The 27524-nt window shown below is 41.8% G+C and overlaps 1 protein-coding gene across 1 annotated transcript; it reads left to right on the top strand.

The window, feature by feature from the left end:
• slco3a1 (solute carrier organic anion transporter family, member 3A1) lies at positions 1-27492 on the top strand. The gene is given in 9 exon segments (XM_034535248.1): positions 1-712; positions 6648-6908; positions 6910-7105; positions 22589-22687; positions 23077-23349; positions 23784-23948; positions 24044-24242; positions 26760-26927; positions 27375-27492. Coding segments are annotated over 9 exon segments (1527 nt in total). The 5' UTR covers positions 1-553; the 3' UTR covers positions 27382-27492.
• The last annotated feature ends 32 nt before the right edge of the window (positions 27493-27524 follow it).

Below are 27524 nucleotides of genomic sequence, written 5' to 3' on the forward strand. Positions count from 1 at the left end.
TGTGATGCTGCCACGCAGCGCCTCTAGGGCCGTGCACGTGCTGACAGAGGAGAGAGGGAGGTGGGAGCGAGAGACTGAGAGCAGTCATTGTGCGTGAAGGACCATGTCAGTCCGGAGAGGCAGGAGTTAGAAAAAGGAGGAAGAAGAACCCGGTCACCAGGAACCTTGTCCGGCACCTGAGACAGACGAAACCCCCGGCGACGGAAACATGCGATTTGACAGACATTTGCGCGCGCGTAGTTCACTTTTGCCTCCGCAAACACCAACAGGGAGTTCACATGTTCCTGCGCGTCGACGACGAGGAAATGTTTAGACGCCGACTGCCGGCAGAGCCCCGCGGAGTTTGGACGTGTGTTTCGTAGCTCGACATCGTGTATGAAGACACATTAGCGACGAGGAGCACCGCGAATGTAGTCTTCAGGTGGGAAATCGAAACCCCCCCCCCTGTACCTGCCGGTGTCTTCCCTGCGGTCTCCCTTCCGTGTGTGTGTGTGTGTTTGTGTGCGTGTGTTTCGGTCTTCTCGCGGTGCCGTGTGGGTAAAGTGAGGCGAGGATGCAGGTGAAGAAGCAGCGAGACTCGGACCGGAGCGGCGGGGACATGCTGGAAGGAGACGGCCTCCGCAAAAACCCCTCATGCTTCTCAAATATCAAGATATTTTTGATATCGGAATGCGCCCTCATGTTGGCCCAGGGCACCGTCGGAGCATACCTGGTGAGTGCAACACATCCGCGCATGACTCGCTCGTGTCATCCAGGTCCGGGCTTTGCCTTCGTGGTTTCTGCTGCTCCGCTCGCCTGAGACTAAGTGACACGTAGCAGAGTAATAGCATTATTATAGCTTTACTGTAACGTACAGTCTGCAGGACATATTCAATGCTGCTTAACTGTTGCCTTGTGTGTAATAGTTGTGAGAACATACAATGCTGCGTTTGTGCCATGGTAATTTATCTTTTTATAGGCTTTATATTTATCTATTAGGCTGTCACAATTCAAACTCAGTCACCCAGGCAGCAACAACTAAAGACTGACCGTACAGCTCTGCGTGGCATTATTGGTAATCTTATAATATTCAGAAAGGCAGTAGTGGGCTAATTTTACCCAAAATGTCATTCAAGGTCAAGCACCCCTTCCATCCCTCTTACTTCCTCTCGTTTTGGTTTTGTTTTGCGGTTGCTGTGATAACGTCAACACGTAGAAAGGTCTTGTTCAGAGGCTCTAATATATAGATTTTGTGGGACAAAGCTCTGAAGTGCTCCCAAATATTCCTCTAAGCGTCCCAAAGGAGCTCCTTAGCCTCAGGTGACCATGTTAAGTTTTGCCGTGTTTATTCTCCAAGAATGACAGTTTCCTCGGCTTGCTCGCAATTAATATACTGAACCCTGAATGCAGTGGCCATATTTGGAGTGGAACATCTTATCTTCTCTGTTAGTGGACCTGCTGAGTATCAAGCATCCCGCTGCTCAGAGCAGCGACAGCAACTCAGAGGCGGTTAGGATGATTTCCTAAAGAGGACTTCCTCTTTATTGTTTATTTCAACAGAGGCATTTGTTCTGTTTTTTTGTATTGCATTAGCTTTGGACACATATTCAACAGTTTGTATAATAAACCAGGTGATGCTTTTAATTAGTTTACTTATGAAAGAACACATGATGCTTTCTGGCATTGGTGTCCGTCAACACAAGAGAGCTAATTTGCATGGTTGTAGGTAGGACGTTGGGTAACTGGTTTGGTGACAATCTGGTGACCTGGTGTTGACTGACATGGCTGTCTCTGATTGGATGATGGGACTTGAGAGTGCTTGCTGGCAGTGAACGGACAAAACTCAGCTATCATGGCCCCCTTTGCTTTCTGTGAGCTGCTTACTGTACAAGACACTTAGCAGCATGCTGGATGTCCTGATTTAGCAGCCTGACTGTAAGTGAATATACAGTCCACCTGCACGGTCGAATACCTCAGAAGTACAGATTTAAGTGTCATTGTTTCCAGATTTAATTTGGGGTTTTCTTCAGAAAGTCACTTTGCTATATTTATAGTTTGTGTAAGAGTCGCTGAATTAATGCATCTTGTGATTATAAGTTTACATTTTAAGTAAATAATTTCATGAATGATTCTCTTCAGCAGTTGGTGACTTGGTCTAATGAACTTAACGCAAACAAAAACCTTTTGTTTGTTTTTCCAAACAAAAAGGTCGAAAGGTATTTAGTTTACTAAGATGTATGAGTATGGAAAAAATAAATGTGCTTCTACTTGTACTTAATGAATGACTGAAATTATTAATTTTCCTGTCAATCGACTATTTGATAATTCGATCGTTTCAGCTCGATTAGACTTATATTTATCAGAATTGCAGAAGGTATAACACGAGCAAGCAATTCAATTCCGTTATTTACAGCTAGTACATTGATTGATTGTAGTTGTTCTGTAGTCAGCCCTATGACTACGGAACAACTCCAATCAATAGGTATACTTTACACCTATAGTAAATAGATGTATGTAGGTCAGAAAAGATAAGTCCAGCAACAGAAAACTATTTGCAGGTATTATGTTAATTTACTATTTGTCTCCTTTTTCATGTTTGACCTTTTTCAAGCCAAAAGGGCAAACATGCCACCGTGGGCTCTGCAATGTTATTATTCATTTTTCACTGATTTGACATGATACAATCATGCATCAATAATAAAGACAATCTTTGGTTCGAGATCTAGCTGATCTCAGAACCATCATGTGATTGATACGGTTTTACACAAATAGTTTTCCAAGCGGTCTCATTTTACCCAATAATAAAGCTACAGGGACAGATGTTTCCGTCACACTTTACTGCACTAACTCCATCAGATTTTCATTGCAGTTTATACAATCAATGAATCCCTGAGAAGCTTCATTTGGGACTTCTGTGTATGCAGGTTTATTTAAAACCTCCCTGATAAGAACTAATTCTGCCACAGCAGAGCTTGAAGTGCAACTAACACCAGATCCTGAACTGTGTTTGTCTCCGCTGAGCAAATCTGTCAAACTGCGGTGGCACTGAATCTACTGAGCTTTGTGGGAGGACCCCAAATAGTTTCACAACCATATTGTCATTTAAAAATGCATAATGAGATATCGGCATTAATCACTGTGATTGTCATTTTATTTCTTCCTTCATTAAAGTTAGTGCCGAAATACTTCAGGTCAATATACAAACATCTATCACCCAGGTAATGTATTATTGCCTTTAGGCCATTAACAGAGTACCTGGCATGACTGTTGTAGCCAGAGCGAGAGAGGACCCAAATGCCGACAACGGTGCAAAAGAAACTTTATTCCTTTCGGAAAAAACAGGAATCACAAAAAAGTAGGCTCTAGGCAGGGCGATCATCTATAAGGACAAAACGGTACGAAGCGACATGGCGCAGGAGACGAAATGGGTTTAAGTAGACTGGGAAGGTGCAGGTGATTTAGACACGGGAGGAAACAATCAGGGACAGGGCCGACAATCACAGGGAGAGGAAGTGTAGGGAAACAGAGGGCGCGAGAGACAAGGACGTCAAAATAAAACGGGAAACAAGACGCAAAAAACCCAGACCGTGACAGTACCTAGCGTCAGGTGCTGTTGAGAACGTGGTATACGTTTAAAGATCCAAAGTGCTAAATGCGTTTTAAAAACAGTCCGAATTATTTGGGTGTTAAGCATCACTAAATAGGCAGTTTATTCATAATCAGCTTCACTGTATGAGGCATTTCTTTCTGTACAAACATGCATGAACTGAAAAAGTTCACTCGTGCTCATATAAGGATAGAAGATTAAAAAAAGTATGACAGTGAATGCACATTGCATGTATACACTATAGATTGTAGCTTATTTTAGACAATAAAACAACTCGTACCCTAGCTAACCTTCAGTAGGTTTCACCTCATAAAACTGAATGCATATGATTCTAGACAGCTGTCGTGCCTTCACAAATAGCACCACTTCAGCATGTTGATGGCGGCGCTAAACCTTAATGTGATGAAGTGGATGTTGGCATTTAGCTGCATTTTAGCAGCTAGCTGGTAACACCGACCCTGTCAGTACAAAAACAACAAACAAAGTCTGATAAAGTCAGGATTCCTTGTGTTTGGATAAGAATCGTCCTTCTGTTAGGTGATGTGGTGTTCCACAACATGACAATGTTTGTTTTGTTGCCATGCAACAGATTAAATATTTCCCCAGTTTGAGTTATCTGGAGAAAATGTAGCTGTAACCACTGACCAGTATGCAATCCACTCGATTTTTCCTATATAATTTGTCCTTGGTGTATGCCTCAAGGAAAGCTTTCTGTTTGAGTCAGAGTGGAAGTGCATAAACATGTTTAACCTGTAGACGAGGGCTCAACTCAATGTTTCCACTGCTCAGCTGATGGGATGTGCTTGGATTGCTCTGCTCTAATTTTTTGCTGCAGTGTCACCGTCTGTGTCGAGCCGAAGCTACAGTGTCAACAGGTTGTTCGGGCTCGATGATTAGATCCCAGTGTAAACGCAGCCTGTCCAGGATGTTTGCATTTAGTGAGAAAGAGCCACCTGTGGGGACGTCATGACTCAGCCTGAAGTTTTCTTTCAGCTCAACGTCACCAAAAGGACGCCGGCCCGAACCGCCCCCAAAAATAATCCTCCCCATTCTTTGATGTGTAGCGAAGGAGTAACTGCAGCTGTGTCCAGAGCAGCTGCAGAACGACCTGTTGTCATTTCTGCTTCTCAAAAGTCACCGAAGACGACTCCTTTTTCCAACTGTAATTACAAAGCAGACAGGCTGTCCAGTGTTTGTTTATTTTACAACATTTCCTCACTTACTCGCCTGTTGTGCGTTAACTATTGACCTGAAGGGGAAATACTGTAAGGAACAATGAGCAATGTCGGATAGCATTTGTAGAAACTGATCATGTTTTAATCAGGTACCAGTAGAGACTGAAGAATAAAGGGAATTAGTAAAAACTTTAAACTCTCTCAAACATAATGGAAAAAGCAAAGACACAAAGTGTTCACACTGTGTGACGTCAAAAGTGGATAACATGCTGAATGCAACCGAAAGTGGGAGGAAAAAACAACAAATAATCATGTTATTTCGATTTTTCCAATAAAGGAAACTCTGTTATTTATGATATCTAATATGTAGCAAAGTTTTGATACTAATGTGAAAGTAAAATTCAATTTGAGATGCATGAATGATAAGTCACCACCGCATTCGGCCTCCATGAAGTCTCAAAGGTTATTTCCCCCTTTTTTAAACATATTCTGATCTAATCCACATCAACTGTATACAATAAATTAACACAATTGAGCATTTGATGGAAAGCATTTTCCAACAGTTGAACCACAAAGTTGATTCACCAAGCAGTGAATACACTCTTTCTCTCTTCTTTTCAGGGAGGGATGTTTGTGTTGGCCTTTTTTTTATGGTTGTACTTAGTCAAAACTCTTTGATGGAGCCAGTGAGGAAATGGAAAATTGTGATGCCCTTTCAAGGGCAGTTTGGGACAGATCTGAAAATAGCTTCATAACTGTTTAAATGTGACGCTGTGGTTTCACATGGCACAGAGAAACTGTTCCCACACACCACACAAGGCAACACAGCTCTGCTTTATAACAGATTCATTATAAAGTCTTTAACTTTAAAGTATTATGAATTTAGTGTTTCACAAAGTCCATGTACTCACTCACACACTGAAAACAAATATTTCATTGTAATCTGCAATAGGGTGTGTGTGTGTGTGTGTGTGTGTGTGTGTGTGTGTGTGTGTGTGTGTGTGTGTGTGTGTGTGTGTGTGTGTGTGTGTGTGTGTGTGTGTGTGTGTGTGTGTGTGTGTGTGTGTGTGTGTGTGTGTGTGTGTGTGTGTGTGTGTGTGTGTGTGTGTGTGTGTGTGTGTGTGTGTGTGTGCGCGCGCGCCTAGCAGGTCAGTCTTCTGTGTCTGTCCACGGCTAATCTCGCATTCTGATGCATAATAATGTGGGTGCCCAGTTATGGCTGCTATGTGAGCAGAAAGCTTGGTAAATTTAATTTTGTTTTGGCGATATCTTTTAATCACCCAATATCAGCTGTGGTTGTTGTGTGTAGTTCTGAACTCTAATAAGTGCACCGTTTTCGTTAAACTGAAAACTACAGGTATCAAAACAACTGCGCGCTGGCAGTTGCTGGTAGGGCTCAAGCTCTTGTGTGGATGACAGCTGGTGAAAGAGAGAAATTTGTGATGCACCGTTCTCACTAAAGCTAAATGTTGCTGTGCCCGGCTAATCAGAAACAGAGGCCTGTTTCCAGGGAGGAGCCGCTGTGTGGAACCTCTGAACAGCTTGTTATTCATGATATTCCAATGGAAAGCTACAGTTTAGAACTTATGATGAACACATGCACGGCCGCTCCAAGATTATAGGCCCAATTTTCCTGGCTGAGATCTGAGCAGATGTGAACTGGCAGATCTGATCGCGTTCCGGTCACAATGTGTTTCTTTATTCAGATGGTACATGCAGACACAGATTGCATGTTAATGCTAGGTGTAAATGGAGTTAACATTCTTATGATAGTCTAGTCTATTATTGTTTTTCATTAGGCGACGTCGGATTCCGACATTCTTGGTTTTGTACTTGTGTTTGATTTTTCATGACCCTGGTTTGATGTTGTGTCCTGTTGTTTTCAGGTGAGTGTGTTAACAACCCTGGAGCGGCGGTTCAACCTGCAAAGTGCTGACGTAGGAGTGATAGCCAGCAGCTTCGAGATAGGGAACCTGGCTCTAATCCTATTTGTCAGCTACTTTGGGGCCAAAGCACATCGGCCCCGTCTGATCGGTTGCGGGGGCATCATCATGGCGCTCGGCGCCCTTCTCTCAGCTCTGCCTGAGTTTCTAACGAAGCAGTATGAGATAGGGAAAATGTGGAGAACTGAGGTGGGTCGGGACGTTTTGCTCCAACACCAGCAGCACTGACGCCCAGCAGGGTGAAGACGCAGTGTGCAACAACAGGACCAACACCAACATGATGTACCTGCTGCTGATTGGAGCCCAGGTCCTGCTGGGGATTGGAGCCACACCAGTGCAACCTCTTGGGGTGGCCTACATCGATGATCACGTGAAGAAGAAAGACTCATCACTCTATATAGGTGAGCCACATTCTTAAAAACCCAAATTATACCTAATCTGTTGGGAAAAAAAAAGGTAAATATCAAAGTCAGATAGCCCTCTACTGAAGGATGGTTTGATAATCTTTAGCTGTTCAAGATAAGCAATGTTCAAGGAAACGGATGATTATCACACTAGAAATTAAAAATCTATTTGCTGCAGCATCCTGATTTCCCACGGCAACTAAAACCGGTAAAGTGTAAAAGACAGCCATGAATGTGTTTGTTTATCAGGTGCAATGTTTGCACACTTTGAGTACACCCACTATGTGTGTGTGTGTGTGCTCTTCTGCTGCACACTATATGCCTTTGTCCCAAGAACAGGCCTGATTACGTGAGTGCCAGGTGAGCAAATCTTGGAGCTTTTTAATCTTCATTACAGCAGTTTCAGTGGCCACATGTGGGTTAAATGTCTCTACTTTTCTCAATCCCATCTCAAAGGCAAGATGCTGCTGATGTGGCTTCTTATAGGTTTAAAGGTGCATTTAAAGTGCTTTCTGTGCAAAGTTCTGAATACACAATGGCTGTTTAGGGAATATGTATTTGCTGTGATATGTATATTTTTGCATTTCAGTATGCAGAAGGAAGCTTTAATGCTAGACTCATTAAGCCATGGAGGTCTTTCACTTCTGTAGCGTTTTCTGTGGATCTGTCATATATTACAGGAACAACCACCCAGTGAAATATGTGAATGTATTGTGTCATCTGCACGGAGAAGAGCAACATATGCAACATCATTTGGGAAATGTGTTTATTTGCTTTCTTGCAAAAAACAAAAAAAAGATCGATACCACTCTCAGGACATGAGAGGGTATCAATCGTCTCATCTATCTTTTGGCATGGAAGCGAATAAGCATTTATATTGTCAAGCAGTTCAAACGGTAACTTTCACAGGCTACCATTCCTGCATGGTAAATCTTTTTGCTTTAATTTAAGTTGAGTTGAGAAGTTAGCTGCGAAGCCACAGCCACAAATCCATGTAATGGTAGGTTACCTTGTTTTGACGGGAACCTGCCTGTTTGTTGTCCAGACTGCCACATCAGCCTTTGATGGAGTAGATGAGATGTGTCTGCAAAGTGTGTGCTGTTTGTTATCAGTGTGGAGCAGAGACAATGAGAGCCTGAATAGAGGATGAGTTCAGGCTGGCACTCGCCTCCTTTTGTCACTCAAATACAGATGTGACCTGCGAACAAAGGTGTGCTCTGTAATCTCAAGCCCAAAGCTGATTTTCTTAATTGTCGTTCATTGTGTTTATTTGTCCCAAACATGAGCTGTTTTTTACAAAAAGCTTTGTTTGAAACAATAAATGGCCTGAAAAAGTGCCACAAAAAGGCTTTGACATTTTGGCAGCATCGTAGTGGGTTGAAAGCAGTTTACAGTGGGAGGTGTACTGTGAGTGATTTGAAGTTTGGCAGGCACAAGGGAGGTGAGATTTGGTTCTGTCCTCCTCTGATAAGCTGCAAGGAGAGTTGGAGGAAAAACAAGCGGTGAGCAGTGAGGAACAATGTGGTATTGAGTCGCGCTCAGCTGATGGTGCTAATCCTTCTGCTGCAGGCATGTCATGTGCCCGCAGCTGCATGAATGGAGTAGATTGTCTGACATTCTGTGAGATTTCCTTTCACATACTGATAATGTATTTGGAAATGCATCAGTTTGCGTCAACAAGTTCACATTGTTACAATAGCTATCGAACATTATGTCTTTGTCTGGCAAATATTTGCTTGATTCCTGTATGTTTTGCACACGTTCTGTAGGCTTTGTCTTCAGTCTTGTTTTTCTTTCACTATAAATACTCCTGGGAAGAAGTCCCAAAGTATCACATTGATACTAAATTAAGATAAGATTAATGTAGCTTTATAGTGAGATTGACACATGACAGTGAATGTATTTTTTGTAGTCGTGTTATTTGGTGTCTGCAGACAGGTGTTTGCAGAAGGTTTTAAGGGGAGTGGTTTGAAGAAGACGTTAAAGGAAATTTAGGATAACACCTTTTTGGAATCTGAGACTAGGAACTTTGACCGGACATGTGTCTCAGAACAGCTGCAGACAGAAGTAAAACTTCCTTTAGGCTCTTATTTTCATTACAAGTGTGTAAATATTGATGCAATTTTTGCACAGTTTTAAGTGTTGAAACCTTTCCACACACTCGCATAGTTGAAAGTATTCCCTTTGCTTTAATTCCCTTTAATGATCTGATATCGCATAATATTAAGTTCAGCCTAAGGTGAAGAACATCATGGTTAACCCTGATACATGGCATCAAGTGTAATTGAAACTGCTATTTTTCCTACAACTGTTGCCTGCTGCTGTTTTCAGTGCACATGTTCACCTGGTGATGTGTTGTTATTGTTAAAATTAGAGGCTGAGCTAAATGTCCAGGTGGAAAGTGTGTGCCTTTGGTAGAGGCAAACCCCGCCCTTTAAGAGTATGGCGGTGCAGGGAGAGTCGAGCCGAGAGGCCTGGAGATGAGCCATAATTACAGAGTGAGGCAAGAACGCCAACTAGCCAGCCATGAGGTGGGTCTGAGTAGGCCGGGCTGCACATGCATACCACACAGGCCTGTGAAAAACAACTCCTCCAGAGGCTCCGGCTGCCTGTCTTCACTGTGTATACTGCAGCAGACATGACTTACTGCTGTTTAAACGGCTGTAAAACACCAAGTTGGCTCTGACTTTTCAGAGAACCTTTTGTCTCTGTCTGGTTTTTTTTTTTAGGAGCTTGTACTGCTCCGTGGTACATGTTCTTCTTAAAAGGAAGTACTTCAGTGTTTAAATGCCATCTCCAAATTGTATGGCATGTTGTTTTGGATTGTTTCCCGAGTCTAGACGTAGGCACTCGTCTCTGGCCAAAGGAAATAAATATGATTGGACAGATTGCGTCAACAGGATCTCTATTCCCACTGCTCTATGACCTTTCACTATCCACTGCTAATTCTGGCTCTTCCCACAGGACCCCAGCATAAATATACTGTAGGACACACAGAGAAGGGTTTAGAGCTGGCGTTGTGTATCCGACAGCACAGACTCCACCCGCCCGCCTCTCCAGGTTTCAGAAGAAAATATAATGTGCAGTACGTGGTGGTGCCTGTGGTAAAGTACATATATGGGGTGGACTGAAAGTATGAATTAATTCATCTGTGTTGTGTGTTTTTCTGCAAAATCCCACATATTTGGACCTGTGCTCGTTAAATAAGAAATGTATGATCAGATTCAAAAGAGTGTTAATGGAGAAGCGCAACATGCAATTTTCTAATTCAGCTTCTTGTACTGGCAAACGTGACACAGTTGCTGAAGTTGTTATAACAACATCTAAAGTCTAAATGTCCTCCTTTTTTTTTTTTTATGCCTCCGCGCCAGCAATAAATGTTGCCTGAAACATCATGTTTTTAAGTTGTCCGTCCATATGGACAAACCATACCCATGAACAAGATTCTGTAGCTCAGGAATGCCCCGAGGGAATTGGACTCAAGGATGAACTGATTGGAATTTGGTGGTCAAAAGTCACTGTGACCTCACAAAATACATTGTTGGCCATAACTCAAGAATTTATATACAAATTACAGTATGACAAATGTCTAATAGGATAAAATAATGAAGTGATTACATTTTGGACAAACATGGATGTAAACTGCAACTTGACTGGTTGGTGGAGGCATAATGCCATGAAGCGGTAAGTCTAGTTTAATTCTGCTACAGCGTTGTAAGTAAACATTGTACTGTAAAGTAAGTGTCCCGTGCTCACGACAGTCACGGTAGCTGCTAAGGAAGTCTGAATGGACACACTGTGGTGTTTCAAGCTAAATGCTAATGTTAGCAGCCTGAAAGGCTCATGATGGCAATGCTGGTTTGTAGCATGTCATTTTTACCATATTAGTTTAACCTGTGAGCATTCTAACATTAGCTCATTCACTTGCTCTCTCCCTCTTGTCTATCTCTCTTTGTCTCTCTTGTCTTTCTCTGTGTCTCTCTCTGTCATCTCTCTCGCTCTCTCTGTTTCTATCTTGTCTAATTTTTTCTGTCTCTCTCTCTCTCTCAGCCAAACTAGGAATGACAGAGTAGCTGTGGGGAAACACAAAGGGCTCTTATTCCGTTGTGGTCTGAGACAAGATAACTGCCTCTACCTGGAGAGCAAACGCATTAAAATATTCCTTTCATATATGTATGTTATGTTGCTGTCAAACACTGGTTTGTGTGCCATTGTCAAGCCTTAGCGCTGTATTTTTTCCTCATGGTATATTGCTATAAATGTAGCTTCAAGCTTGTTCAGAAAACCGATTGCAGTCGTCGCAGTGACAATGGTCTCTGAGGGATCCTCGAGACACTTGTCAACATTCTTGCTAAAATGCTCTGCCTCCAAACGGTTGCTGCAGTAGGGCGTTTATATAAGCTACTTAAACTCGGCGCATGTTAATGTCATCTTGAAGGATTAGATTCTAAATGGGTTTTTCCGTCCCTGCCATAAGCTGCATGCTGAGTTTGCCTAGCAACACCAGTTTGTTTTATCTCAAGATGATAAACGGCGTTGCAGTAAACGTTCATCAGCCAGCCGCTGCGCCTCCTGCATGACTCGAATGAACAGTGTGGGCTTGTCTTTCCACCACGTGTGACAGGAAGCTCAACAGTCTGCTGTGCTTCGAGCTGAATGACCCAGAGACGTTAACTGTGCGCTCTGCTTCAGGCCCGAACGCAGCGACCTCCCCTGCTCGGTTACCTTGGGTTGGTCCTAGAGGGGAGAGAAGGCACTGAGATTATCTTGTATCTAACTGGTAAACAACATGCTGCTGTCTCGAAGCTAATCAGTAATAATCCCCAAATACACTTGAGTATCATGTTAAGGTGTCAGAAAGTAACGGAGCTGAGCATCTGTAATGCTGAGCAGAGGACGACTTCAGCACTTCAAAGTGCTCTCGTTTTGGTAAACATCATTGTGATTGATGAGTGGCTGCCTCAAGTTAAAGTTCCATTACATCTGAGCAGGGAAAGTTATTTGATTTTAATCTGCTGTCCTTCCTTTAATCTAATGAGGTAATCTCGCTAATTTGTCTGCTGTTTGCAGATGAGAAGAGTTGATTGAAGACTTGTTTTCAGATTTCGTTCTGCTATGACTCGGGCGGGTGGGCGTGCAGAGCTATCTGATAGTGTTAACCTCAGAGGGGTGTGGACTTGGTTGATTATTCCATGCCCACAGTTCTGCTGTGTGTCAGACTGTATAGTAGTTATAGTAGCCTCATAAGGACTCGTCATCTGGCTGCTTGTCGGAAGTGAATCACCTCCCCCAGTCAATCTGCTGTTTTTGTGGGATAGTATTGCAATGACACTAATTATTCCAGTGTATGTTTAGCTACAGTCTGTACGGTCCCGTCTGTTGGATGTCTGCCTGGTCGGATCAGATAAACATCCAAAGGTTTCACAAAATCCCTCATTTTGTTTTGATTTTTACGGCTTCCGCACAAAATAGAGGAAATTAGATTTCTATTTTAATTGTTCCAATGACCAAATATAAAGTAGTAGAACTATGAAGAGTTAGCTTGGGGGTAGGGTGGATAACTTATCAGGCTTTAAATGGGTCTTTATTTTTGTAAAACTGTCTAACTTGCATCCGACTCGTCTAAGAGCAGAAATCTGGATTTGCCCAACATACAACATTCACCAAGATGTCTTTAGGAAACTGGCCTCTGCATGTCTCATCTGGAAACCCTTCAAAGAGGGTTTTTAAAGTTCCACTGATGATGAGCTAACTTCTCAGGCCTGATGAACCTTTCATCCCTCAGCTGGACAATGAGGGAACTGAAAAAGTGTCAGTTTATTAAGCCAGCAAATAGGTCAGACCTCTACAGGAAATGGATCAGTGTTGGATAGCTGATATGAAACCCTCAGGCCGTCTCACCAGGGCCTGCAGAGCCGTATGTTGAAGTTCCTTGCTATTGCCATGAGCATGTTCCTTTTTTCTTCTTCTATCAGATAGCCATCTGCAGCATTGGCGACGAAGCCCAGCAGCCTGAAAGGGGCCACATGTGGCCTCCTGCTGCATTGTGGCTAGTATTTTTGCCTAAACGTGGTTGTGGCATCTTTTCCCCTCCATTATGAATCCCTGTGGCTTCAGTAAACCTCACCATGCCACTATGCAGCTGTCTCGAGGCAATCTGGGTCCGGCTCTGTCACTGCTGATTAAAAAGGGGATTTCTTTTGGTCACCCAGGGGGGGAGGAGCGTGGGATAAGAGGTGGGTGGAGACAGATCATAAACACAGTAGTATTAGCCAGCCGTTGCCACAGAAACGGTCAGTTGTTAGGCTGTTTGTTTTTTTTACGATTGGATTGAGATGCTCAGTCCTGCTGTGAAGAATGCAGCTGTCACTTTGCTCTGCCTGATCTTCAAAACCACACAGGAGCTGTATTTCTAATCGCATCATTTTTGGTTTTACTTTTTGGACATACTGCAGCTGCCCTTGCAAAGTACATACAGTTGCATGCAATATGGTTTCAATTGGGACATACTACTTCCTCGCGACATCAATCAGCAAACATCCGACTTTGGTTGCAGTAGAACATCCTAGTATTTTTGTCTTATTGCATTTGACACACTGTGTATTGAGACATACTTAATATTTTTTCTGGCATACTAAATAGTATCGTAATGCACAAAGGGTTTATAAATCACACTTCTGGTCAGCTGCTGTCTTGGACTCGCCATACATGAAAAATTTGAATTTGAACTGTATGGCAAGGCCTGACCTTGGACAAGGACTTTGCTCAGGAAATACGAATTAATGCTGCGCTTGTGGCTTTTCCACAAATCCCAAGCCTCATTGATTGAGTGGTGTGTAAGTGGTTGCTCTCTGGGCTTCTAGGATTACTCTGAAGCATGTTCAGCACTTAATCCCCATATCACTGATGGCGAAGAGTGACGGATAACGGTGCCTAATTAAATGGAGTCTGATCAATAGGTGGCCAGTAATTGTAATTAACCGTTTGATTCAGTCAACTTTTATTTAATCAATGTGTAAACAGAGGTTCGTCCAGTTAACAGTTAAGCTGAGTTATTCCTGTGTTTCCATTCACATATTTTCATCACATTCATTCAGTAAAACTTAAAACCTAAAAGGAAGGTGAGATGTTTTTTGCCTTTGTCGATTAAAACATTTATGTGCTAAATGGATTATGAAAACCTATAGACCAAACTACACTATAGCTAAGTTTATTGGCTGCAAACGAGTTAAACTTAATTTCAATTTACATAAACATACAGGTATACACATGGAGTCTGACTTCTGCATTTAACCCGTCCTAAGCATTTAAGAGCAGTAGGCTGCTGTGACAGGCATACAAGGTGCCACCTGCCCATCAGGATCTAATATAATGCTCACACCCACACACCGATTTGAAAGGCCTTCAGAAGCAATTTGGGGTTCAGTGCGGACTAACGGAGAAGGTAGCCGGCCTGCCACATTTAGCGGTCTGTCGTCGTCACCTTCTGAAATGACAAACGTCAGCTAAAGCTAATAAACGATAAAACCATGAAAAACTTCCAAATGAAAGTTTAGGCTGATTTGCCCTATTTGATCTGGTGTTTGTTCTCTGTTTTGTTGTCCATAGAAGCACCACTTTATAATCTCAAATTGACTGCTTTTTTAGAAGTTCAAAAAGACCAGTAGAGTGGTTTTATCGCAATGGAAACCTTGTCGCTAATAGTATAATGTCAGTTATCACAATCCCTCAGTTTATGTATTACATGGAAAAGTTCTGTCAACTTTTTTTATTCCTCAAAACACCTCCCACGTGTATCCTTCCCCATCGATTCTCCTCTCAGGATGCAGCACAATTACTGCCCCATTATAATTGGCAGCAAGTATGATGTTGTACAATAGTCTGTATATTGTGCGCCTGATGTTCCCGGAGAAAGGAGGGAAACGGGCAGTTGGCATCTCTATCCTGATAATTAGGCCAAGCCACCTGCTGAAGAAGCTGTTACCAGCTGCTGTCAAAGAGTCCCGAACCTCTCTGTGCTCCTCTTCTTCAATAGAGCAGCTGCAACTCTCCATCAGAGCGATGTTTACGCTCTGGTCTTTTGCCCTTTCTCCTCCGTGCCTTCATCCTACCACCCAACTGCCCAACAATGGAGACTGTGGGTCGCTGCGTCTCGGCTCCGAGCAAACATCTGAAGCGGGATTACAAACGGATCACTGTAGCAGGGCAGAAAGACAAGCCTTCGCTCTGTTACATTAACTCCTACCCGCCCCGTCTATCCGTCCTTCTCGCCCCTCTGTCTCCGACTCTGCTGACCCGGTGTTGACAGAGCTAGCAGTCTGCTTCCAGCATCGCATCACGGCCCTGTTTGAAAAGATGCCCAGTCTGTTTATGTAATCTTATGGAACAGAAAGAACATAATTAGTATTGTAACAGCAGTCAAAGCATGCAATACTGTAATATTTCAAAACCGCTAGCCTTACACAGAAAAGACCTGGTACCATTGATGCACATGAAAAGGCCGATCAATTTAATGACGTGTGCCGTTTACTAACCATGAAGATCATTTTATTAATTAGGAGTGTGGATTTAAATCTGTCAGACATGAAACAAAAACAAATTGACTTTCAGTTAGAGCAAACTAGTACTGATGCCATTTAGGTTAATTAGGGCTTTTACAGCTTCTTGGAATAGCAAGGAGTGTGATGACACAAGGTTAATGGGACTCAAAGATTAAGTTACTGCATGTCAGGTTAAAGTAGCCTAATGCCACTGATCTACAAGGTGGTAGAAGAAAAGCCTGATTACAGGTCACCTGGGCACAACGCAAATATAAGGTGCATGTTTAGATTAGCTACATTTATTTGACTAGAAAGGTAGAATAAGAAACGATGGACCAACATTTTAAAGCAATGTTTTCAACAAAAATGTGTTTTTACCACTAAAATATATCAGATATGATGTGCTGTTTCACTGCATGCTGACAGTGAGACAGCATGCACAATACCAGGACCCATAAATGGAAGCAGCTAAATAAAAACACCTATTGGAACTCTTCTCAGGACTCTCGGCCGTGTACAGATGTCAAATGTCTTTTTGTCTGATGGTCCAAAAAAACATAAATATTGAATTTATTTATGTATATGAATTGTGGGGGGAAGCCGCAAATCCTCACATTTGAGAAGCTGGAAACAGAAAATGACATTTATACTATATATTTAGAAAAATGACTGAAGGAATTAATCCCTCATGTTAATAGTTGCTGATTTTTCAATGACAATTGATCAATCAATCAAATAATTTCAGCTATTGTAAAAAGATTTATAAATATTTGTATTGAATATGTGTTTTTCTTAATTGATGAAGGTTCAGAATATGTAGTGCGTTTTTAAGAATATCACATGCACACCAATTTAAAATATAATTGGCATCTGTGTTTTGTCTTAAATTACAGAAGACGATGTGGTAAAAAACAAACTATATGTACGGGATTCTCAATGAAAGTTACTTGATTGTCCTGCTACTTAGGAATAATTTGGGTTTAAAGTAGTCTAGACTCATATCAGGAGTCTAGATATGACGTAATGAAGCCGTCAGCGAGGCCCGACATTGATCTCCCATTTCAGGCCTTGACCTCTCGGCGGCTTAGATTGAGCCAGAGCTCAGCTTAACGTGACAGGGTGTTGAGGGGAAGAGAGCCGCTGAGAAGCCGGCGTGTCGTCTGGTCGCTGCTCTGCAGTAAACCCGACTACTTCATCCTCACGGTCAAAATGCTAATCGTTAAAGACGTGTCCTCAAGCTGCACCTTTTTATATAGCATCCATATGGTATCAGGGAAACACTAGTCTACTCCGGGGGAAGTTAGAAGTTGACTAGACGAGAAGACGATGTTTTGATGTGAGCTCCCAGCCGGACGTGGACGTAGGGGTGGGTTAAAATTTTGGATGGTTTGACTTAAGCGGAAGTTAAAGTAGGATGATCATGATGTAATGGCATTTGAATGAGAGTTGAGAGCCTACTTTAAGCTTTGGCTGGTTATTTAGGTCATTGCTGTGTAGAGCCAACAAGGTTAGTATAGGATACTGCTGAACAACAAACCATCTCAGGGGTTTTTTTTAACTCTGGAACAATACATTTTATATTTATATATATATATATATATATATATATATATATATATATATATGCAGACTCATCAATAATTAATACAATATAAATGAACTATTTGGATTACCTGAGAATGAATTGCAAATAAAATCGTTTCATAGGACAGAAGCTATATTAATTTAATAACTGTATTCTGTAAGATGTTTTTTAAAACCTCCTGCCTTCAGTGTGAATAATGTTGACGTTGATACTAAAAGCCACTCAGGTCGGCCGAGGCTTCACTTTCCTCAGGTGAAATCTGGTGTCTAATGCTGTTAGTACTAATTTATGGATCACTGAAGAATTATTAGCCGTTAATATCCACTGTACCTCATCTAAGTATACTTCAACGAAGAGGAGACTTTGCATGACACTTACCTATTATTAATAATCCTGCAGGTGTGAGATTACATAACGGCTGTTTGCAGGAATTGATCATCATGTGTGCAGAATTTAAAGTAAATCTTGTTTAATTTAGGAAGGAGAATTTATTTATTTAGACAAGCTCATTTTCCTCCACGTTTTTTTTTTGCTGCTGTTCGCAGGTTCCCATCATCAGATAGTCACTGTGCAACAGTCTGCAGGATTAGGGTGTTGGTCGTATCGTCCACACAAAGAGGAAAATAAATACAACTTTAGAGACTGCAAAACCAACATCATGCAGGTGTTTAGCAGAGGCTCATGGTGTTATTAGCAGATAGAGTGGGCAGTCATTTGAGAGCCAATGGTTATGTCATTGCATGCTTGAATAGTGTCTTACTTATGAATGAAGTACTAAGACCTGATATCTTAATGCACTTTCTAATGAACTGTTTGAAAAACTGCAGCAGGTTGCGAGTGATGCGAAATGGTACGAGAGCTGGTTAAAGAAAGTTGGGATTTGACACAAGATTATTATTGACTTATTAAAATAAACCCACAGACCAACAAAGTACGAGATATCTCCGAACAATCTCAGATCAGAGCTCGACCTGCACATACAACATATTACATGCAACATCAATGCTGGTCCTTCAACTGTGTCCGCTTCTGTAACAAACAAGCACTGATTGACAACTTTACGACCACCAATCACTTTGATGGCTTGTGGTAATTGTAAATCGTGGACGTGTCGTAGTGCAGAACTCCTCTCAATCCTTTGTGTAACTGTCGGTGTGAGCGATGCTACCAATGGACATGCAGGAAATGGCCTGTGCTCAGTCCGACATCTCTGCCCTGCTTTCAGTGTTTCTCCCGAGTCTCTTCAATCTTAAAAATGTCTTCACACTTCTACACAGAGGATGTTATGAAGGAAGACGGGGCTTTTGTTTGAAAGCTTATTACATTGTGTGGTCTTAAAACTTTACAGTAACCTTGACATCTTGTCCAGGTCTTGTCTCTGCTGTATGCACTCCTTCCAGCCCAAGACTCTTTTTTGTACCTACTCTCTAGTGACCGTCTGACAAACTCATGTTTGGGCCCCAGAGATGGAGAGCTGAGACACCGGCTTTACCTTTTTTAGTACTCGTTTAGCTCACTCGCTTCCGTCTGGTCTCTTGAAGTGGCACAAGCTGTTTGGCCTCACTCATCGCACTGTCCCTCTGCTCTGATTTAGCTCAGAAAATTACTCAGCCAACTTGGGCAGGAATAATGGAGGAGAAGGAATTCCCTTTGTACAGCGAGAGCATAAAATAAAACTGAAGAGGGCACAGGTTAATGTATCGGACATTTCGATTACCATGAGCTTTTCTGTTCAATCTCACGCTGTGCTGGATTACAATATCACCCCTGCTCAGACAGTCGAAAGACTGTGGTCGGAAGACTAGAAAAGTGCGATACAAGTTGATTGATAAAGATGACGTGACGTCAAGAACCTTCCACTTCTGCTAAACCACAAGTGCTTCATGGGAAATTATCTACAGTTTGCACAAGATACAAAAGCGTCCCTCTGTGGTCTTTTTAATGGCATGCGTGGGTGTTTGTATATTCAACATGTTCATTAAGTCAACTTTTCAAAGTATCAAGAATATGGGATGCATCTGTGGGTTAATTAAAATCTGGGAAAGGACAAGCCCCATGGACAAGTAGCTTTCCCAGCTTTTTCTATGGGTCTCTAAACAAATTAGAGGGAAACAAAAAACAATAGAGCGGAGCTTTGTTATTGAATTACAGCTGACATGCTCCCCTGAGAGTATAATTCACAGGATACTAAAAGGCTCAGGCGAACAGCAACATGAACAAATTAGTTTGTTTTGTACTTATCTCATAACAGGACTGCTGGAAAGGAAAACGGATTTTGAGGCATTTTAGAAAAGCAATGTGTTCCAAAGATTACCCACGACTGTGGTTGTGTATGGTCCTTCATGGAGATTTAATGTGCTTAACTTTTTTTTCTTCAGCTTAATCCTGTTGCGACATATGAAATATGAATATGAAATGCGTCCCTTTTCAGATTGTACAGGCGCACAGTTGTCTTATCTGTGACCTGAGTGCAAAGGTTGGTTATTTCAGATAAGATACGGAGGAAGAATAATTGCAGCATTGAGGTGATGACCAATAGAAGTTTGTAATAACATAACCAAATGACCATGTGGATCCTTCACAGTTAACAATCAGCATGTGGTCACAGGCTGCTTATCCTCCTCTACTCTGGCCTCTTCCTGTACGCCAGAAGAATTTAGCTTAAAAGAATGTTATGACATTTTGGGAAATATTGTTATTTATTCACTCTCTTGCTGAGAGTTGGATGATAATGGGATTTCCCAAAATGTTGACCTATTCTTTAAGCCCAAACTGGAAAATGTAACACAAACGACCTGTGGTTATTTAACATGTAGCCGCTCTCAAAGAGTTATGTGGAGTGCCTCACAGTAAGTAGATTAGCCTCTGGTTGGTAGAAAAACAATACTGAAGAACTATACTGACACAATGTTGGGACTTCATACGTTGTTTATGTTTTGACTACAAGATCCAGCTCATGTTTCATGCCAGTTTAATCCCAATGTGGGAGACTCTATTTACTGCATCCTTTTCCTCTGCTGGCTTTTGACTACAAAAGAAAATTAAAAAAAATATATATAAATATATATATATATATCTAGATATATATATATATATATATATATATAATATATATTTATTATTTATTTTTCCACTTGAAGATTATCATCAACTTAACAATTGGGTTTGCCTTGTTCCTTGTGCAGAAGCAGAAAATTAATAAGCAGGCATGGTCTCTCATAGATTAGTGATCTCCACCACTTGTACTGGGCCACAATGTTATCATCAAGAAGACAGCGTTTCTTAGAGCAACCAGAGGTTGGCGCGGATGTCTCTGGAAACATTTATACACTCTGTGGTCGTAGACCCGCGGGCCAGTTGAGCCGTCATCTCCTGCAAGGTGATTTCACTAACTGAATTTTCCTCTTTGAGGGTTCCAGTGGTGAAAGAAATTGTGGTGTTGTTGCTATGAGAAGAAAACACTCGGTTTCTAAGGAAACACTCAAAACAGAGAGTGCACAGGCCTCAATTTGTAGCACAACGGGCAAATGTGCTGTATACATAGTGACTGCAGAACCCTCCTTCGTGAAAGTGCTGTAAACTGCACAGTTTCATTGGTGTCTAGTGAACACTCCCCAATGTGCCACAACAGTTCTTCCCTGTGTGTTTGTGGGTGTTAACCCCTCTCTCTGCCTGTATATAGAGGTGGTTAAACACTGTTTAGTTGAGCTAAGTTGTTTTAAACTTGGATTTCAGATTTACATTCAGACTGTAAGAAGAGGGCATTTAATTTATTTTCATACTACAAAAAAAAGCGCTGGTGCCTCATAGACAAATATTTGTATCTTTGTTAATTTCCGTCCTGGCCTGGCTGTCAACCACGAGATGTTTCAGTGTTATGAAACAACAAAAATCAGTATGTTCCTATCCCAACATGAAAGCTCTGTTCCTTTTTGTTTACTTCTCGTCTTGCCTAAATTGTCTGTTTGTACCTCATTTTAGTGAGGGGAAAAACAAATCTGAGCCATTTCCTTTATGTGAAGAATAAACTATGGTGTGAATGAGGCGACAGTTATGTGAATGTGTTGACTCCCTTCCTGTGTGGGTGGTCAAGGCAGGGAGCAGACCAGGCCTTCATTCTCAGCACTAGCAGAGTCCTACAGAGCTTAGTCACAGTTTCCACGGGTTGTTCATTAAGTGGCTGCTCCTGGCATTGGAACCACATCTCACTGGAGGCTCTGTGCTGATGGCAGCAATGTGCAGGCCAACCTGCAGCCAGTAAAACGGTTTCTGATGCGGCGTGGCCAGAGGAGGAATTGGAGTAGCAGAGATGCTTTTATTTCATGTTTGATGCTAATCTCTAGCTAGCATTGGTGTTTCTTTTGTGATTATTTTTGTTTGTTGTGATTTCTGTTTTGTCGCTGTGTGCCACATGCAGTCCAACAGCGCAGACTGATGCCTCAGATCCCAGGACATAGTCAGTGAGACTGACTCTCCCAAATTGAGCTTTGAGTCTTCATAGCCTGCTGTCTGAGTCACAGCGCCAGACTCTCACCCTGCTGACAGCGCTCCAAAGAGGATTTTAAATCGAGCTCCACATTTTATCTCCAGCTGCCCGCTGGAGCAGATTGGGATGAAACAGCTGGTTTCTGTTGTCGGGTGTCGTCCTCAAAGTGTGGGCTCGTATCTATTTGTGCAGTGCATTACCCTGTGAGGGTGAGAAGGCTGAGCCATGTGATCATAACGTGTACAGTCACTGCTTGCCGCCGCTGCACTCGCCTGGTGGTTTTAACTGGCTGATTTGATCTTTCATGACGGCCAAAAGGTTTTCTTGTCTGCTGTCACACTGCACCTCCAGGAAAATGCCACATAAATGTAGAGCTGATATGAAGCTAAAATGTCAAATAATATAAATGCAACAAAACACAATACAAATAATAAATTACATTTCATCAACAATATATGTGCAGAGGTTGTTGCTATTTATTTAAATATTCTGGTGTGGAGACATAGATTGCATTTCACACGAACGGGTTGTCCTTTAATCAATCCCCCGTTTCTCCTGTCCACATGTCCACTTGTCCGAGAGCGAGACACTGAACCCCGAGTTGCTCCCCAAGCACTTCACAGCAGCCCACTCCTCCTGATGCTTAGGTCAAATATCATGCATGTCACATATGTGACAATAAAGTTTTCTTAGCATTACAAAGAGCTTCTCTTGTTTTGGGCTGGTGACCTACAGTTCAATATTCACAGCTGTTTAAATAAAACAGTACTTTTATGTGTGTTTTTGTTAATATATAAATATGTCTTACGTGTGAGTTGAATAAAATAAGACCAAACAAACTAGTAACGTTGATGTTGGTTTCTGTGCAGGAATCCTCTTTTCTACTCTGGTGTTCGGGCCTGCCTGTGGTTTCATCCTTGGCTCCCTCTGCACTAAGTTCTACGTGGATGCTATCTTCATTGACACTGGTGAGTTCAATATTGTGTTTGTGTGAGTGCGAGCGTCTGTGTGTGCATAATTTGTTTTTCAAAGATCCTTATTTTTTTCAATACTATGGGTAGATATACAAGTACACCACCATAACACTATACTGCTTCAGTATCATTAGATTTTGTACAGCCCAAAATCACAAATAAGAAATAAAGCAGTGCAACAAAACAAGACCTTATTGAGCTCTGTATTTCTCTGACATTCATAAGAAATCAAATATGGACTTCTTGTATTTACACACACACAAAGGTTGGCTGTATGGTAATTTGAAACATCATTACCTTCATCACACAACCTTACCTCTCTGGAAGGTGTGTGTGCGTGTGTGACCGTGCGTGTGTGTGACCTCTGCTGTTCCTGTCCACAGATCATCTGGGCATCACACCAGAAGACCCGCGGTGGATCGGGGCCTGGTGGGCAGGCTTCCTCCTGTGTGGTGCCTTACTCTTTTGCTCGGCTCTCTTCATGTTTGGTTTCCCTCAGTCACTTCCGACCAGCGAGAGAGAGGAGGGGGCTGACAGTGAGCAGGTTATGCTTCCTCCCTCTCTGAGTGCAGACTATGAGACTCCAAAGCCCAGCAATGGGGTTGCACGCAACCACGAGCCTGCGAACAGCCCCACCTGCTGTCAGCAACTCAGGGGTGAGTGTTCAAGGTCCAGTGTAGCGCTGTAATGCAAGGAAAATACATGATGCATATTGATTCATTTATTTCCTATATTTGGAAATGTGAATAAAATTAAACTAAGGCTGTGTACTTAAATAAAAAGTACTCAAGTTAACAAGTTAAATACTGCTCTGGAAACATTACTCAAGTAAAAGTAAAATTGTCTTCAAGTACTCATTATGCAGATTGTCCGTAGTAAGTAGCAAAGAAGAAAAAAACATTTAATGCCTGAATTATCCATCAAGTTATTGGTTAATTATAATATTATATATTAGTATTATATTTTTTATTTGATTGCTAAAATAATTTCGTCATATTGGATTAAAGCAGGTGCCAAAACGGATCCTGTCGTTCCTGCTCACCAACATGCTAGTATATTAATTTTCATCCTTTTATCTCTTTACGACTAGTGATCCCTAAGGTGACCAAGCACCTCCTGTCAAACCCCGTGTTCACCTGCATCGTCCTGGCGGCCTGTATGGAGATCGCGGTCGTGGCTGGCTTTGCAGCCTTTCTGGGGAAATACCTCGAGCAGCAGTTTAACCTCACCACATCCTCAGCCAATCAGCTGCTAGGTCGGTGTCCAGAGCAAACGGGCATGAGCGCACACATACGATGTACACCAGCAATGTTTACCAGCATAATAAACAGGACCAACTTTATTTTCAAGGTATGACAGCCATTCCATGTGCATGTCTGGGGATCTTCATGGGCGGTCTGCTGGTGAAGAAGCTGAACTTGTCGGCACTGGGAGCCATCCGCATGGCCATGCTGGTCAACCTGATCTCCACAGCATGCTACGTCTCCATCCTGTTCCTGGGCTGCGACACCGGCCCCGTCGCAGGAGTGACGGTCACATACGGCAACGAGTAAGAGAGAGGCCGGATAGATGGCAGCCGTTTGTATTAAAAACTGAATACAGGTTAACGCAGTACTCAGATGTATCTGAGAGTTTGTGAGACGAGGAAAACAGGAAAAACAACATTATTATTCTAAATTGACTGATTAATTGGGATTACAAGACCCATGACCAGTCATTACAGACATAACATGTCAGAACAGTCCATTTCCAGAAAAAGAAGGTCCTATAATAATGGATATAGCGTTCACTGTCTTTTCTATAAATCTTGCTAAAGCTAAAATCTCCTCACTAAAGAGCCAATTTAACCCTTGTTTATGTTTTGACTACAAACAGTAGTTTCAAACAACCAAAACAAATCCAGATTTGTTAACTGGATTTTTTTTCAAACAGATGGTGCCTCTAAGGACCAGTGTGTATTATTATTATTATTATTATTATTATTATTATTATTATTATTATTATTATTTAAGTGGATTTAAATTGAATATTATATTCACAACTGTGTTTCCACGATAGGGACTAAACAAGAATGGCTCAGTTTTCATTAGCTTGGAATGAGTCGTTCATATCCTCATACGGAGCAGGTCCTTTTCACTATGTTGCAATGTGTCTACGGTTCAGTCAAGATTCAAGTTTCATTACAAAGCTGGGTTTGTGACAACGCAGCTTGTATGTGAAATGAGATTAAACAGTTAATCCACTGGATAAAGTTAGTTAAATGTATCTAGATTCAGCAGAGTAAGATACATTTAGACTACGTATAAGCAATAAACTGTAGATAATATGTGATTTATTTGATTATATATCCTGAGCAATTGTTGTTGTTATACCCTGAATTGTGAATCTGTGTCCTATCATGAGGACCAAGTTATTCTACTAAATAAACATGAGCAGTAAACAACATTATAGCAGTGAAAAATAATAATGCTGCCAAGGTTAGAATACTTTATTGGAGATGAATTGCAAAGGGGTCTAAATGTATAAATATACATTCTTATCACTGAAGGTCATTGGAGCACAGTGGGCTTACTTTTTATTCAAACAACTTTGTGCCATCTCATGCAGTCTGTTAAAATAGTTTCTATTCAGAAAGTGTCCTCTTGTTCCTTCGTGCTGCACAGACTGAATATGAATCTCATGATGGAGCCACATGTTATGCAACAGGACATTTTATTCACTTTTATATTGATGAGTCATAATGAATTATACTTCTTCATCACTCGGTTCATTTATTATAGCCTGTTTTTGTCTAGAGCTAGAAATAGTTTGACCAACAACGCTAATGCAGTTTTTCAATAACAAATGGCAGGAATTCTTGGGTTCCAGTTGCTAGTAAAGTAAATATTTATTTTCTATAAAAATACACCTAATATATTTTTGTGCTAAATCAGTTAATCGAGAAGATAATGGGTAGATTCATTGATGATGAAAATTCAATTCAGTTTATTTTGTATAGCCCAATATCACAAATTACAAATTTGCCTCAGAGGGCTTTACAATCTGTACACATACGACATCCCTGTCCCAGGACCACACATCGGATCAGGAAAAACTCCCAAAAAAAACAACCTTTCACAGGGGAAAAAAAACCTTCAGGAGAGCAACAGAGGAGGATCCCTCTCCCCGGATGGACAGTAGCAATATATGTCATGTGTACAGATGAACAGTATTACAGGGTTACATAAACACATTCAATGAATATGACACTGCAGCTCTAATCACGCTCAACACGATAATATCACTGTATCACACACCGTAGGCCTGAGCTGAGGATGAGGGAGAAGAGGAAGTACAACTAAGGGAGAATAACTGATGCTTTACACTGTGTATATATCCCAAAAGGACACATTCTACACACATGCATACATTATCACTCAATTGCTATCATAAAGTACAAATCTACGTGTTGCATGGAAACTTTGTGGACCAGTGGTTCCTTCCCCTTTGGACTACAGATCACTGGGCAAGTGATTAACCACAGGCTGTTATAGATTCATTTTATATTTGCACTGAGCCTCTCCTTTTTCCATTGGGAAATAAACCCCAAGAATGTCTCTATGCCGTTGTGTTCGTAGGAGGTCTTCATGGATCCAGGGTCAATAATGTGCATTTTCTTTCTAGTAAGGAATATGTCCTGATCTACATTAGTCCAAGCTCTCTTTTTACAATGGCTGCCCCATTAAAAACACACTTGATTGGTTTTCTTAAGAAGTGATACGGTTTGATACGCAGCCACACAGTTGCCTTTTATGTCTGGTTATTTCAATGTGAAAGCAGTATATTTGTCAGTGTAGTGGGTCCGTAGAAACATGGACTTTAGGTCTTCACTACTCTTCGATTCAGTAGTCTGAACCCAGCCTGCTCAAGAGCAGATTATCTGTGCCATGCAGTTTCCATGGAGATGTTAGAAGTGAACCATGGCGTCACTGATAAAGTGTTTCTTCGATTTTGTTTGTGCCACATACAGATATAGTTGGCACTTACAGTTGGAGAGGATGCTCAGGTTCTCTCTGTCTCTGTTCAGGACTCTGCGGTGGGCGAGAAACCAGAAGCTCAGTGCATCAGTCACTGCAACTGCTTCACCTCGTCCATCAGCCCTGTGTGCGGCTCCAACGGGGTCACCTACCTGTCTGCCTGCTTGGCCGGCTGCACCCAGACGGGCAGCGCTCGGACCAAGTCCAACATCTCCCAGGTCTTTAACCCTTTAAGTCTTGTGGTAGCGATTAGTAACGGCAATCTGAGTGAGCCGCAGAAGAAAAACAGCAAATGAATTACAGATGATGCAAACTTTTCTTTGAACTTCTTAATCTGTGCTTCTTAAATTAAAGTTCAAGAAGAAGAAAAAAAGTCCACGTATTTCACAGTCCTGTCGTCAGCTATCGCATGTGCTTTTTACCAGATCAGATGCCGACTGCAGATTAGTGTCTTTTTATATATTTAAATCACATGCAGAAGAGACTGCTGGAGCCGTACTTATTTTTTTAATTAGGTGCTGATATAAAGTACAGATCCCTTAATTATACCCTTTCCCCCAAATGGGAAAAAGCATACACCAGTTATTACACGTTTTCCCTGTAATTTGATTTCCTTGTTGCTTTTCAAATGGTTTGGATGAAGCCTCGTATTCTTCTCTTCACAGAACCTGACGGGATGCGCTTGTGTATCACCCAACAGTGAACTGGCCACGGCCGTTCCAGGGAAATGTCCAATGCCGGGCTGCCAGGAGTCTTTCCTCATCTTCCTTTGTGTGATCTGTGCCTGTAGCCTGGTCGGCGCCATGGCCCAGACA

The sequence above is a fragment of the Cyclopterus lumpus genome, chromosome 6 (genome assembly GCF_009769545.1).
Source record: "Cyclopterus lumpus isolate fCycLum1 chromosome 6, fCycLum1.pri, whole genome shotgun sequence".
Lineage (NCBI taxonomy): Eukaryota > Metazoa > Chordata > Actinopteri > Perciformes > Cyclopteridae > Cyclopterus > Cyclopterus lumpus.